At 41.9% G+C, this 12,275-nt stretch overlaps 1 protein-coding gene across 2 annotated transcripts in view; it reads right to left on the reverse strand.

Annotated features, from left to right (window-relative positions):
• MKLN1 (muskelin 1) overlaps positions 1-12,275 on the reverse strand; it is a 172,911-nt gene that overhangs the window by 24,457 nt on the left and 136,179 nt on the right. For both annotated transcript variants that reach the window (XM_054015895.1, XM_054015903.1), the window contains one exon: positions 664-811. In XM_054015895.1, the coding sequence (XP_053871870.1) occupies positions 664-811 (148 nt within the window). The remainder of the gene's footprint in view (positions 1-663; positions 812-12,275) is intronic.

Here is a 12,275-nt window from a genome sequence, read left to right on the forward strand (position 1 = left end):
ATTCTATGACTTTTAAAACTAACTTTGTATTTGTGGATAATCTAAGCACTATATCCAGATGTACAGGCACATTTCTTAACCCATGTATTATATAATTTTTTTAACATTAGTTTTATACATTTTTTTAATTTCTACTGCAGCTACGTTTTGCCTTATGCACGGTAGCTGTTACAGTACTCAGTAGGCAAATGGTTAATTTGAAACTGCTATAACATTTTAATTACATAGTGCAAAATTTTCAAAGTACTTAAGTGACTTAGCAGCCCATGACCCATTAATTTCAGTGGGACAAGAACTTCACCCATTAATTTTCTGGGGTGGGGTAGTGGCACCCAACTGGTATACATCACACTAAACAGAAGTAAGAGGAGAGATTTGGATCAAAGATGCTATCTGGGAAGCGACCCTGGACCATACATTTTTAAAGGTCTTGTTGGAGGCCACCCACCCACCCAGTAAAGCTGCAAGGAAACCAAGTTATCCAACTCAGTAGGATGAAAGCCTGAGACAACCATGCCTGCATCTGAACACGTTGCAGGGGGAAGAGGCTTTTTAAATATACTACTTTCCTACCATCCCACAAGCACACAATGGAATAACCTCCCTAATTTGTAAAAATTAACAACTGCACCTTGCTTTCAGAGAAGTTTTTAATTTACTTACCAACTGTTCCTCACAATGTCATAAATCCAGAAAGAGTTCCTAACATTCTCTTCCCGTTTCTCTTTGTCTTTACTGAGCCCAGACAACACATGGATTTCATTCAGTTCTGGATCAATGGTGGCTCTCTGAGTGAAACCTGTCATAGGAACTGTTCAGTAAGAGAGAAAGTAAATGTTACATCCTAAACAGAATGATGGAAGCAGGTATCGGAGAAGGGAGAATTGAAGGAATCCGATATACAATATGAAAATGAAATAACCTGCAAGCACAGAGTCTGCTTGTGAGGCATGGGGACCTCTATTTAGCTAGTTTGTTATTCCTTATTTGGCAGGGATTGGTTCTCTCATGTCCTGTACATTGCTGAGATATACTTGGCATTAAATAAATACTAAAGTAAATCCTTTGATTTACACCAAGAAGAACTTCTTTGCCTTTTAATTCCAAAGTAACAAGGTGCCTCATCTCTGCTAGAGGGAGAAGATTGGAAAGAACTAAGGGCAACTGCTTCATTTTGATAAAATTCAACAGGGCACAATTTTTTTTTTTAAACCAAGACAAGGAAGTTTTTGTTTTTGTTTTTTTGTTTGTTTGTGTAAAAAAAAAACAACAACAGAGTTGCACCTGTTGAAGCTCTCAAGGTGTGGGTTTAAACAGTTAAATCAGTGCAAAAGACTTTTTGGTTTAAACCAGGCTTATTTTGATTTAGTTTAAATCTATTAGCAACAAGTTTAGGCTAAACTGAAATGAATGTGCCTGGACAGGGGTTTCTGCCAGTTTTACTATGAACTACGGCTGCTATCTCTCAGCAAGTGAGGTGCAAGATTCTATAACTGGATACTTTCTTGCTTTGAAGGGTTTGCGTGGGCGTATGTTCCCTTTTAGCAATGTTTTTGTGGGAATTTTCTTGCTATTTTAAGATACATAGAGAGGTTACGCAGAAGATATGTGTAGACTCCTTCCCCCCCCTCAATATTAAATACACACCTGCAGATAATTTTAGAGACAACCAAAATACGTATAAAAGTCAAATCAACATTCACAGTTTGTACCTGCATAATAAAGAGATGAAACTTATTTGAGAGGTGAAGGCCATACATGGTAGAAAAAGGGCCTCGAAGATTAAATATGTAGCAAGGACCTCAAAAGTGTGTACCAAAGAACTAAAAGGTATAGCAGTCCTTTACATTATTCACAGATTTCAAGGCCAGAGAGGACCACTGTGATTATCTAGTCTAACATCTTATATAAAACAAGCCATAGAACTCCCCCATAATAATTCCTAGAGCATAGATTTTAGAAAAACATTATGTGCTACTACATCATAATTGTGAAAATGCTAATTACATCTCCTTTGATTAATTTTCTTCTATTTAATATTAAATGTTTGCCTTTTAAAACCATTTAAATCATTTTAAGATGGCACAAAGTAGAAAGATAGCTGAAAACCATACTAAGCATTCACCTCTTGAAAATGTGTTTTATGACTGGCTCACCATAATATAGGAAGTCTGCTGAGGAACCAAGGATATAACCCATTTTTCCTGACTCCAGGGCCTTAACTACAAGAGCATCCTATACAGCAAATAGCACTTGTTTAATAAAGATCATCATCTGTGTTTGTGTCAATGCTTCCTAGAGGCAGGTATGTAGAAGTAGCCTCATTTTACAGAGAGTATGGCCAAGCACATAGCCACTGCCGCCGATATGTTAGTGGAAGAGACCTAGATCTCCCATAAGAGATACTTTAATTCTACTTCCTGCTCTGGCAGCACTGATCTTGCATAATCTTTGGGTTACCTCATCTGTCAAATGGGGCCATAGGATACCTGGAGCCTTACTTAATGATAAGGGCTGTGATGCAAACAAACAGATTAATGGTAGTCAGAAGAGGCGACACTCGAAGTCATGGTCTCATGACTCACAGACTAATACACTTTCCCGTAAAACTATAGCAGGGTAGATAATAGCAGCAGTAGACAATAGGTAGACTGCAGGCCATATCCGGACAGCCAGATGCTTTTGAATGGAGCCAGAAATCTTTTTATTTACTTATTTTTTACTTTTATTTTCTCTGGAGTCTGGACCTTGCCTATAACTTGACCAAGAAATTTGGACCATGACCAGAGGCGAAAGTAAGCCGGTACGTTACGCCACGCCATGCCGGCAAGAGCCAGTACGTCATGCCAGACTGGACCAGCTTCTCTGATGGTGATTTAAAGGGCTCAGGGCTCCGGCCCCTGCTGGGAGTCCCGGGCCCTTTAAAGCGCCGCCCAAGCCCCACTGCCGACGCTCCAGTGGTGCTTTAAAGGGCCCGGGGCTCCTCCTGCAGCTGGGCTCAAGCGGGGATTTAAAGGGCCCAGGGCTCCTGCATCTGCAGGGAGCTCCAGGCCTTTTAAATTCCTGCCCGAGCCTGTCACCCCGGGGGAGCGGCGGCAGGGTTCCCGTGGTGATTTAAAGGGCCTGGAGCTCCGCAGCGGTCGGAGCCCCGCGACCTTTAATTTGCCCCTGAGCCCCAGGGCTCCCAGCCACCTCTACAGCTGGTAGCTCCAGGGTGATTTAAAGGCCCTGGGGCTCCCAGCCACAGACGGACCCCCAGGGCCTTTAAATCTTGAAAGGCCCCGCCTCTTCTGGCTGAGGCCACGCCCCTTCCTATTGAGGCCACGCCTCAAGGACTCCGGCATACCGGTAATTCCTTTAAGTTACTTTCACCCCTGACCATGACAAAAAATAATTGACTACCCCTGGACTACAGGGTACTGTGAGGAAGTTGTATTTTTTGCACTAAGAAAAATTGTGGTATAAACATCAAGGTATTCCTCTCTTTTCTACCTTCAGATTTAGAAACGTTGAAATACTGACGATTCCTGGAGGTTTCATTGTATGTAGTTCCCCGAAACAGCGTCATCAAATTAGCAGTTTGGCAGTCCTAACTGTTTGTTGTGTAATTCTTATTTCCTGTTTCCCCAGGCAACCATCCTTTCAAATGCACTCATGACCAACACGTGATCTTTGTTTATTGATTCTGTTTGTCTCATTTTTCTTTCTGGGTCAGTTTACAAAGGCTGGTGAAGGTTCCTGGCTCTCAGTCAAGTTGCTTGGCAGGAGAACTCTCAAGGCGCTTACACGTTGCAAATTCTCCCTCCAATTAACTATGAAATTGCATACACGTATATACAATCTTGTGCTTCCTTGGAAGAGAAGCCCTGTGCTAACTACCTTTTTACATTATTATTAAACAATATACAGAATTGCATTTTGCAAGCCTGTTTGCAACAGGTTTTAGTATTATGCTTCACTATTTTCATATGCTGGGCCAGGAAAGTAACCTACATGGATTTAAAAAAATCTGGACAGTACTAATTTCTCTACAAAAATGTAAATAAGCCATTCAGTAAGTCTCATATTCAAATCTGTAGTCAGATAAAAACAGACATATGTAATACATCTAGTTCACACTTGAACACGTACAACCCACCAGTGAAACTGCACATGTGAGCACCACTCAAAGTTCTTTCCAGGGTCCAGTTATGCTCCTCAGTGGAAAGCACAAGTCCTTGGAGATCTTTAACTAGCCTAGTCTCTCCCCGCTCCTACCCGTAGCTTTTGTCTCAATTTCCATGTCAAGTTTACGAGTGAAAGGTTGCCTCTAGCTGGCAGCAATGCACATTTGAGCTGTTTCTGGCTTGTGCATAATCTTTAGTGATAAGCAGAATTTGGTCAGAAATGTCATCTATGCAACACTACTATCTTCTGCCTTGCAACTGAGGGGAAAATTGGCCCTAAGGCCCAGTACCTCACTCTCCCGTACCTGTGTTGGCTCTGTAGGACTACCCAGAGTAATGAACAGTTAAAAAAAATAGTGCATATATATACACACACAACAGACTCGGAGGTCAGGGCTACATTGTAATACAATTGAGAGGAATATGATGCATGTATTATGTTACTGTTCATATTGGAAGTATATGGACTTGTTTATAGAGAGGTAGAGTAAGTCAGTAAAATGTGATTTGTGGGGGGTTAGATATGTTAAAGAATCTCTTACTCTGACATTTCTTTGCTTTTAAGGGCTTATGTGGGTGGCTTTTCCCTTAACAGAAACCATTTATGGTTGCTTCCAATTTTTGTCTGTGCGAACATAAATATATTCAGAATAAAAGAGGGTGAGAAAACTGGGATCCTGGAAGAACAGAATATTTAGTTATAGCCTCCTTCTTTAAATGCTGTTGTAAATCACCTGCATTATCCCTCTGGCCTAGGAGTGATTCTCTGTAGTATATGAAGGATACTATATAAAGTTAGTTTATTGTAGTTATATGAAGAAGAAGAAAATCTTTGAGGAAAGGTCATCCTGTAAGAGCAAAGAAAATACAAAGCTTATTGGCAAAGGTAAAGAACAAAAGGGAGTAAGACCAGATGAGATCCACTCAAGATAAAATTTCAGGGTTCACCTAGAATGAGAATCAAAAATAGATCAAATTCACTCAACACTTCCTCCCCCTCAAAAGTGTCAGTCAACCACCTCCTGACAAAAGGTTCAAAATGGAGGGAGTTTGGAGATGGATAGGAGGTAGGCCGCTCACCACAGTAGTGGTGTTTTAACATGGGGAAAGAGGTGGAACAGATAACCGCAGAACTAGAACCTCACACCTTGACCACACACACAAGCTGTGCTGCTTCAATTCACTCAGCTTAGAAACTGAAGTGGTTAAACACACAAGTTGGTGTTGAGACAAGGCCTTTTACTCAATCCTTTACAGAGGAAGAGAATGAGAAAGTAAAAATATTATTGCAACACAATGAAAAAAAAGGCTTTGGACTGAACAAGTTCCTGAAAACAACAAAATTGATCAGACAGCAGTGGAACTAGGGCACACTAATTGGAAGATGCTGGGTAGAGTAATATTTCAGCCTAGAAAACATTAAAACCTTTAAGGGTGTTTACCAGATGTTTGATTCCTATCAATGAGCACAAAAACAAACCACCAACCTGTATGAAAAACTAACTGTTCCGATAGGAGGTTCAACAACTTCATTATCTACATCTGCAGCATACAATGTATTAAGTACTTGATGGTAATTAAACTATAATGTAGTATCCTCAGTCATTTGAGGGGTACACATGAGTAGTGAGCTTCTGAAAAGGTGTTCTTGGGTATTCAGCCAACAAGTCTCTTTAAAAGGACATTTAAAAACATAAGTGCATGTAAAAATATTAAACCCTTATTAAGACAACAGTTACTTGCTTGGGATCTACCATTCTGATGTCTTCTCATAGCATGTGATGATCAATATGGGGACAAATTTTCTCCTGCACCAAAATACATTCAGGATAAGGAGAGTGCGTAGCTGTTCTAATTTACCCCAAACAATTATGATCCCTCAAGGAGTATATATGCTCAGAATTGCTGTTCAGAAGTTCTGTTCCACCACTCCCTACCTCCCCTTCCCCCCCCCCCCCCACTACACTGGGCAGGAGACAGCGGACACTGGAGAGGACTCCACTGGTTTCACACCGGCTGAGAATTCCCTCAAGTGGTCAATTACAGCCAGTTCACATCTCCTCTGAGCCACTCAGGTGGTTCAAAGGGTACAGAACTGGGGCTCAGAAACTGGCCCATGACGTTTTGTGCCATGCATTCACAGAAGCCACTGGGCTCTCAATCCTTAAATCAACACTAAATCAGGGAAATAAGCCCATCTAATAGATGGAGGATGTTCTCATAGATTATCTCCATTTGTCAGCTCAATGTCCAATTGCTCAGAATAAGAAGACTGCAACGGGTGACTGCAATAAAGTTTTACATTTCAGAATTTTCCTCAGAAACTGTTTATAATATAATGGTAAAAACAAACAGATTATTAGCAGCATGTATGGTGCAACCTTTCACATCTTGGAAATTGGCATATTTCTGAAACAGGAGGATGTAACCTGAGCTCTGCTACAGCGAGCCTTGATGTTCAGTGGGAGAGGTACATCAACCTACTGGCAACACAGTGCGATACACTGCGTTATCCACGCAAGATATTCTTTGTGATGAGATGGCCTGGTCTTTGGAATGGCCAGAGATAGCCAAAAATAAATGGGAAGACAGTGAATGGTTTGCTTCTGTTGATGTAGTAAAGTAAGACCCTAGAATCATCCAGTATACATGTGACTTCAGAGAGACGACACATACATTAAGCGACTGATTCAAATGGAACTCAGACCAACTTGGCGAAAGACCTAGTATGCACTTTCAACATTACCATGGCCCTGTGAAACATTGTGTAGGGAGGTCAGCCATAAATCCTTGGCGCTCACTCATTCTCCCGGGCAAAGTGATAACTATAACAGCCATCTGCAGAGTGAGATGAAGTAAGAAGCATTCTGAAAGGGGTTCAAAAGGAGTTTCAAGAGGACAATGCTGAAGTCCCAGGCAGAAGCAGGTTTTCTATCCTGTGGGTAAATAGGTAGCAGATCCCTGAGGAATTTCAATATCATCCGATGGGAAAAGCCTAGCACAACTGCATGGCAGATGGGAACACTGAGAATGTGCGAGGTGAACCTTAGTGAAACTCAGTGAAGCATTAGAGTGTTTTACGTGCAACAAGTCATTGAGGATCTTCAATATTGTAGCCTGCAGAGGATCCAGGCCATGTTGGGATGCCCATAGAGAGAACGACTTCCATTTTGATAAATCATTTTTCTTGGTGGACATCCCTGCTCTGAACCAGAATTTGTCGGGAGCAGTCCCTATCCATGGTACCTAACCAACCAACATCCAGTCTGTCAGATGGAGGGCCTTTGGAGCTGGATAGAGTACCTTACCATAGTGTTGTAAAATCAGGTCCAGGTAGTTCTAACACTTGGCATGGTCCTTTGCGATAAACAGATCTATCACAGGAACCCCAGGACATTTATGTGAATTCTCATATCTTTTGTGAACCAGGTCAGATGACAAACCTGTCCCTGAAGTGTCTGATTAGAGTCTGTCTTCTTATGTTCTTAGGTTCTAGACACCATCCCAGTTCTGCAAGGATGTGAGGTGGCATTAAGTCCTTTCTGTCCATCCAGGGACTGATGGGAGAGAAGACTGACTTGAGCCCGAGTTGCAAGGGTTGCAGGTGAGGTATGGCAAGCAACATCACGTATATGCACGCCACCATACAGCCTAACATTCCAAGACAAGTCTGTATATTGCAGCCAGGCTTGATTTTATCTTGAGTAATACCAATTATAAGGACAGGAACCTGTTTGGCAAGTACGCTCTCTCTGACCTGGAATCAATCATAGCTCCCATTAACTTTCAGGGGAATGAAGTGATTTTTCTTAGTTCAGTAGGAGACCCAGCTGGCTGAACAGAGAGAGAGAGAGAGTGAGTGAGTGTAATCTAGGCTTGTTACAGTCTCCTGCTGGAATCTGCCCTGATCAGCCAACCAATTTAAGGGTAGATGTGGATGCCCCATCTCCTCAGGTGCATGCACCACCACCAGCAGGCACATTTTAGAAAAACAATAGGCACACCCCTTCAAAGGGAAGGTCGTCTTTTGGGATGCCTGATGCTAGTTGCCATGAAAAGTTAGTGTCTTATTTAATGTGTCCATGGCCACTTACAGAGCTGTCCTGGCCACCATTTGGTCCTCTTATGATCCCCTTCAGTTCCTCCCTGTTCTCCTGTGGGATTTTAGACAGGAAGGGAATTACTCTCTTCTAGGTGAGGAAGTTACATTGTATGAACAGCCTGGTAGTTTGCAACACGGAGCTACAATGAGGTGGAGGAATATACTTTACTGCCAAAACTTGTTTGGATCCTTTTGCTTGGGCTGCCTTTTTGGAAGTGAACTTTTCTTGGATTGCCGATACCATCAGAAACCCAGGATCTGAGCATGCACCAAAGTGACAGAAGTGCTTTGGAGGCAGCAGGTAGCTATTTTCCCCACTTGCTTAGATGCAAAGGCCAGAGTATCTAGGGTCTGCCACAGTCCCTTCACTAGCTTGAATAAGCCCTTGTTGAGTAGAAGGGAGATCCTGGCTGAGCTCACAGAGCTCACTATATCAGAGAGTTTACAAGACCTCACACCTGGATTACTTTGGTTTCAACAGCAGGGTCTCTACGGTCTGTGAGAGGAGGTCCTGGAAAGCCTTCGAGTTGACCACCTGTGCCAGGGCCACTGCTTCATGTGGTGACTATGACAATTCCTTCAGTTGGGGCTGGATTTGTTGCTGTCCTTCATTGTTTGATTGAGTCAGTGGCCTCCCTATTGATGCTGCTGGGGAGCAGGATCTCTTCTTCTTCACTGAGGAACAGGAGGATTTGCTCCAGTACATATAGGATGATAGTCTCCAGTATGGCTAAAAGAGCATGCTATGGGGTATGGCTAGGTTGAAGTTGGCCAGCCCAGTGCCATTAATATTTTGCTTGAAACAGGGCTTGGAATGGGAGTCCTCCGACAGTAAGGGATAGGAATCCCTACTTGATGCCAGCAAGAACAAATAGGTCACAGAGCGTGACGAGGAGTATTCTTCCTCAAATGGTAGGGACAGAGTGGTGTTCCCCTGGGGCCAGCTGCTGTTTTGGTGCAGAGCATGTCTCCAGTTTTTCCTTGAGGTATGACCCTTGACAGGCTCAGCTATTGGTGCTGGTGTCAGTAGTGAGATTGGCACCAGACCAAAAGCCCCTTGCGCCTCACCAGCTGACCAGCTTGCCTCCTCCAATTTCGGAGATGTAAGGAGTTTGGAGGCTGTGTCTTTGGAAGAGTGGCATTGAAGTCCTCCTTGCGGGGTGGTTCCATGTGGCGCTTGGAGTCATATTTATGCTCCATCTGGTCTTGCCTCTTAATGCTGCCCTTTGGTGTGAGGGCACCAGCACTGTCAGGTTCAGTGCTGAGGTAACTTGTGCCATTGCTGAGGCTGCCCATGCCAAGATAGTTGGCGTTGAGGTTGCAAAGTTATTGGCATCATCTTTGATGACTTCTTTCCGGAGGCCCAGAGTATGGTATCTGCTCAAGGGAGCACTGACCAAAGATTTTTCAGCTCCAGTCTGGCTGTTGGCATCTCCTCAGGGTTAACAGTATCCCACAGACTGGTCTATAAGATAATTTGAGCCAACTGTCCCTGGACTTTTGAGTCCTTGGGGAGAAAGACTAGTACAGAGCATCTATCAGGGTTATGGTGCTCTCCCAAGCAGAAAAGGCATCAGATGTACATTGGGCTAAAAATATAATTGAATTGTAAGACTTTGGGATCTGATCCTACAACTGAAAACCAGGAGCAAAATGAAGTACAATGCATTAAAGATACTAACATGTAAAACAAGCATCCTTAACCGCATTTCAAGGGATGAGTCAAGTTTATATTACAGTGGCCTATGTCAGAATTATTTTTACTAAACCAGTGCCTCATTACTAAACATTCTGAAAGGGGTTCCAATCCAGACTTGCTTTCTTTGACCAAAGTAATTCTTTGACAGCATTTGTGGTTTCGAATATAATAGGCCTTTCTTCTGTTCTTGTTAAAAGCAAATAATTCTAACATTCCCTTTCACAAACAAGGGAAATGTTCAAAGTTGTTTATTTACTTTCTCAGACATGAGGACAGCAAACTGGAAATCTATTCATAAATGATTTCTAATGAATCATTTAGTCACAGTCTACTATTCAATATTAAAGGGGGCTGGAGGGAGGGGGGAAGAGGGCTAATTATTATGCTCTCATTTGTCTGACTAACTGAAACGTGCAATTAATATACTTGGCCAGAGAAATGTGGCTCATTATGCTCACTAGTCATAAGACAAGTCTGGTTTCTAAAATCTGAACTCATCACAGGTGTTCATTAAAAAGCCACACACACACAAATGTTTGCCATTTAGATTTTCAAAACTGCAGTTCCCCTCAATAACCGAGTGCTAGCAGACTAGTAAAGGATATTCTTTCCTTTAAACTGTGGGCACGGACTTTTCTGGGGGGAGGGGGGGGTCCTACTGCAGCGCCAAGCACAGAGAGGGCATTTAAATAAGATTGTGAACAGAATGCAATCTGGATCTCCCTCAGGAAGACACTGAAGAGTTAAAAAAATCTCTCTCTCTATATATATATATCTATCACATCACTTTGCAGGAAAAGTATCATGAACTTTTATCCCTTGTTTGAGATTTATTCAATCTTTAGATGACTAAATTAACCCAAGTGAGCAAACTAAATGAGCAAAGAGCAATTTATGAGAGTATGATTGAAATAAGCAATAACCAATAACCAATGTACTTGCCTTAAAAAGAAAAAAGTGATCAAAGTAAGGGGTGGAAGCTGTGTTTTTAAACATAAGTGATTTGTTTCCCAAATAAACAGAAGGCAAAATTACTTGCATAAATGAGAAACTCTTACAAATATACACAATATTCTCACAGAAATATAATGGCACACAGAAAAACAACAGTTTTAACTTCCCTGCTGAGGGCTGAATGTGACAGGGAATTTCACAATTAAATAACAGGCAATAGTTCTAGTGAGTTATGGCCCTTCCTTTACTTGGCAAGGAAGACAAAACTGGTGTTTATATACTTTAACACAGTTTGTGCACATACAGAAAATTCCTTCCTTCTTTCATAAAAAGGGAAATATACATCAGCAACGTTGTAATTTTACCCTAGAGGGGAAAGTAAGTGTCAGACCTAGAAGATAAACGATTACAGTGTTTCTGATTCTGTTATAATCATTCTTGCATGTAGTGTTGTAGCTGTTTTGGTCCCAGGATATTAGAGACAGAGTGATGTAATATCTTTTACTGAACCAACTTCTTCAGGTCTTTTTCTGAAGCAGAGCTCTGTGTAAGCTTGCCTGTCTCACAAACAGAAATTGGTCCAAAAAAGAAAAAAAGACTTTACCTCACCCACCTTCTCTCTCTAATAATCATTCTTAGGTATTTCTGAAAGCACCTGTCAACAACATGGTATTCTTGACAAGGTTTTAGAACCAAAATGATTCTCTTTATAGATCATAATACAGAGATGGTTGCAAGCCACATGATCCATTCAAACAAACTTGAACTACAAAATCTCTCTGCCAATGTCAAGGGAAGGAAGAAAGAAAGAAAAACTAAGGCAAGACTTACATATGAAGTCTTACTAAAAAATGCTAATAAGGCAGAATGGGCCCAATGCAAAATTCACTGAGGCCAATGGGAGTCTTTCCATTAACATCAACGGGCAGTAAATGCTTTGAGTGTGGAGTGCCACTATGTGTAAGTCACTGCCTCAACTGCACCGTTGAAGAAATCCTGATCTAGGCCTTAATTTCCTTTTGCCTAGACAATTGCAATCCCCCCCGCCCCCCATGGCTTCCCTTCAACCCCTTTCTCCACATTGCAAAATACCTGCTACCTGCCTTTCAACAGAGAAAAGGTGCATCAAATCACCCATTGATTCTCTCACAATTCCACTTGCTTCCCATTAGTTCTAGGGATCAGTTCAAAACTGTTCATTCTCCTTGGCAAATTCTACATGGACTTGACCAAGCCTAACTCACAAATCTGTTCTCCTCTACTCCTTTAGTCCCTTCATTTCCTTTAGCATAAAATTTCTGTCCTATTACAGAAGCTGGCTACTATCAAGCGGCTTGTGCCATCTGAAATACCT

This window comes from Malaclemys terrapin, chromosome 1 (genome assembly GCF_027887155.1).
Source record: "Malaclemys terrapin pileata isolate rMalTer1 chromosome 1, rMalTer1.hap1, whole genome shotgun sequence".
Lineage (NCBI taxonomy): Eukaryota > Metazoa > Chordata > Testudines > Emydidae > Malaclemys > Malaclemys terrapin.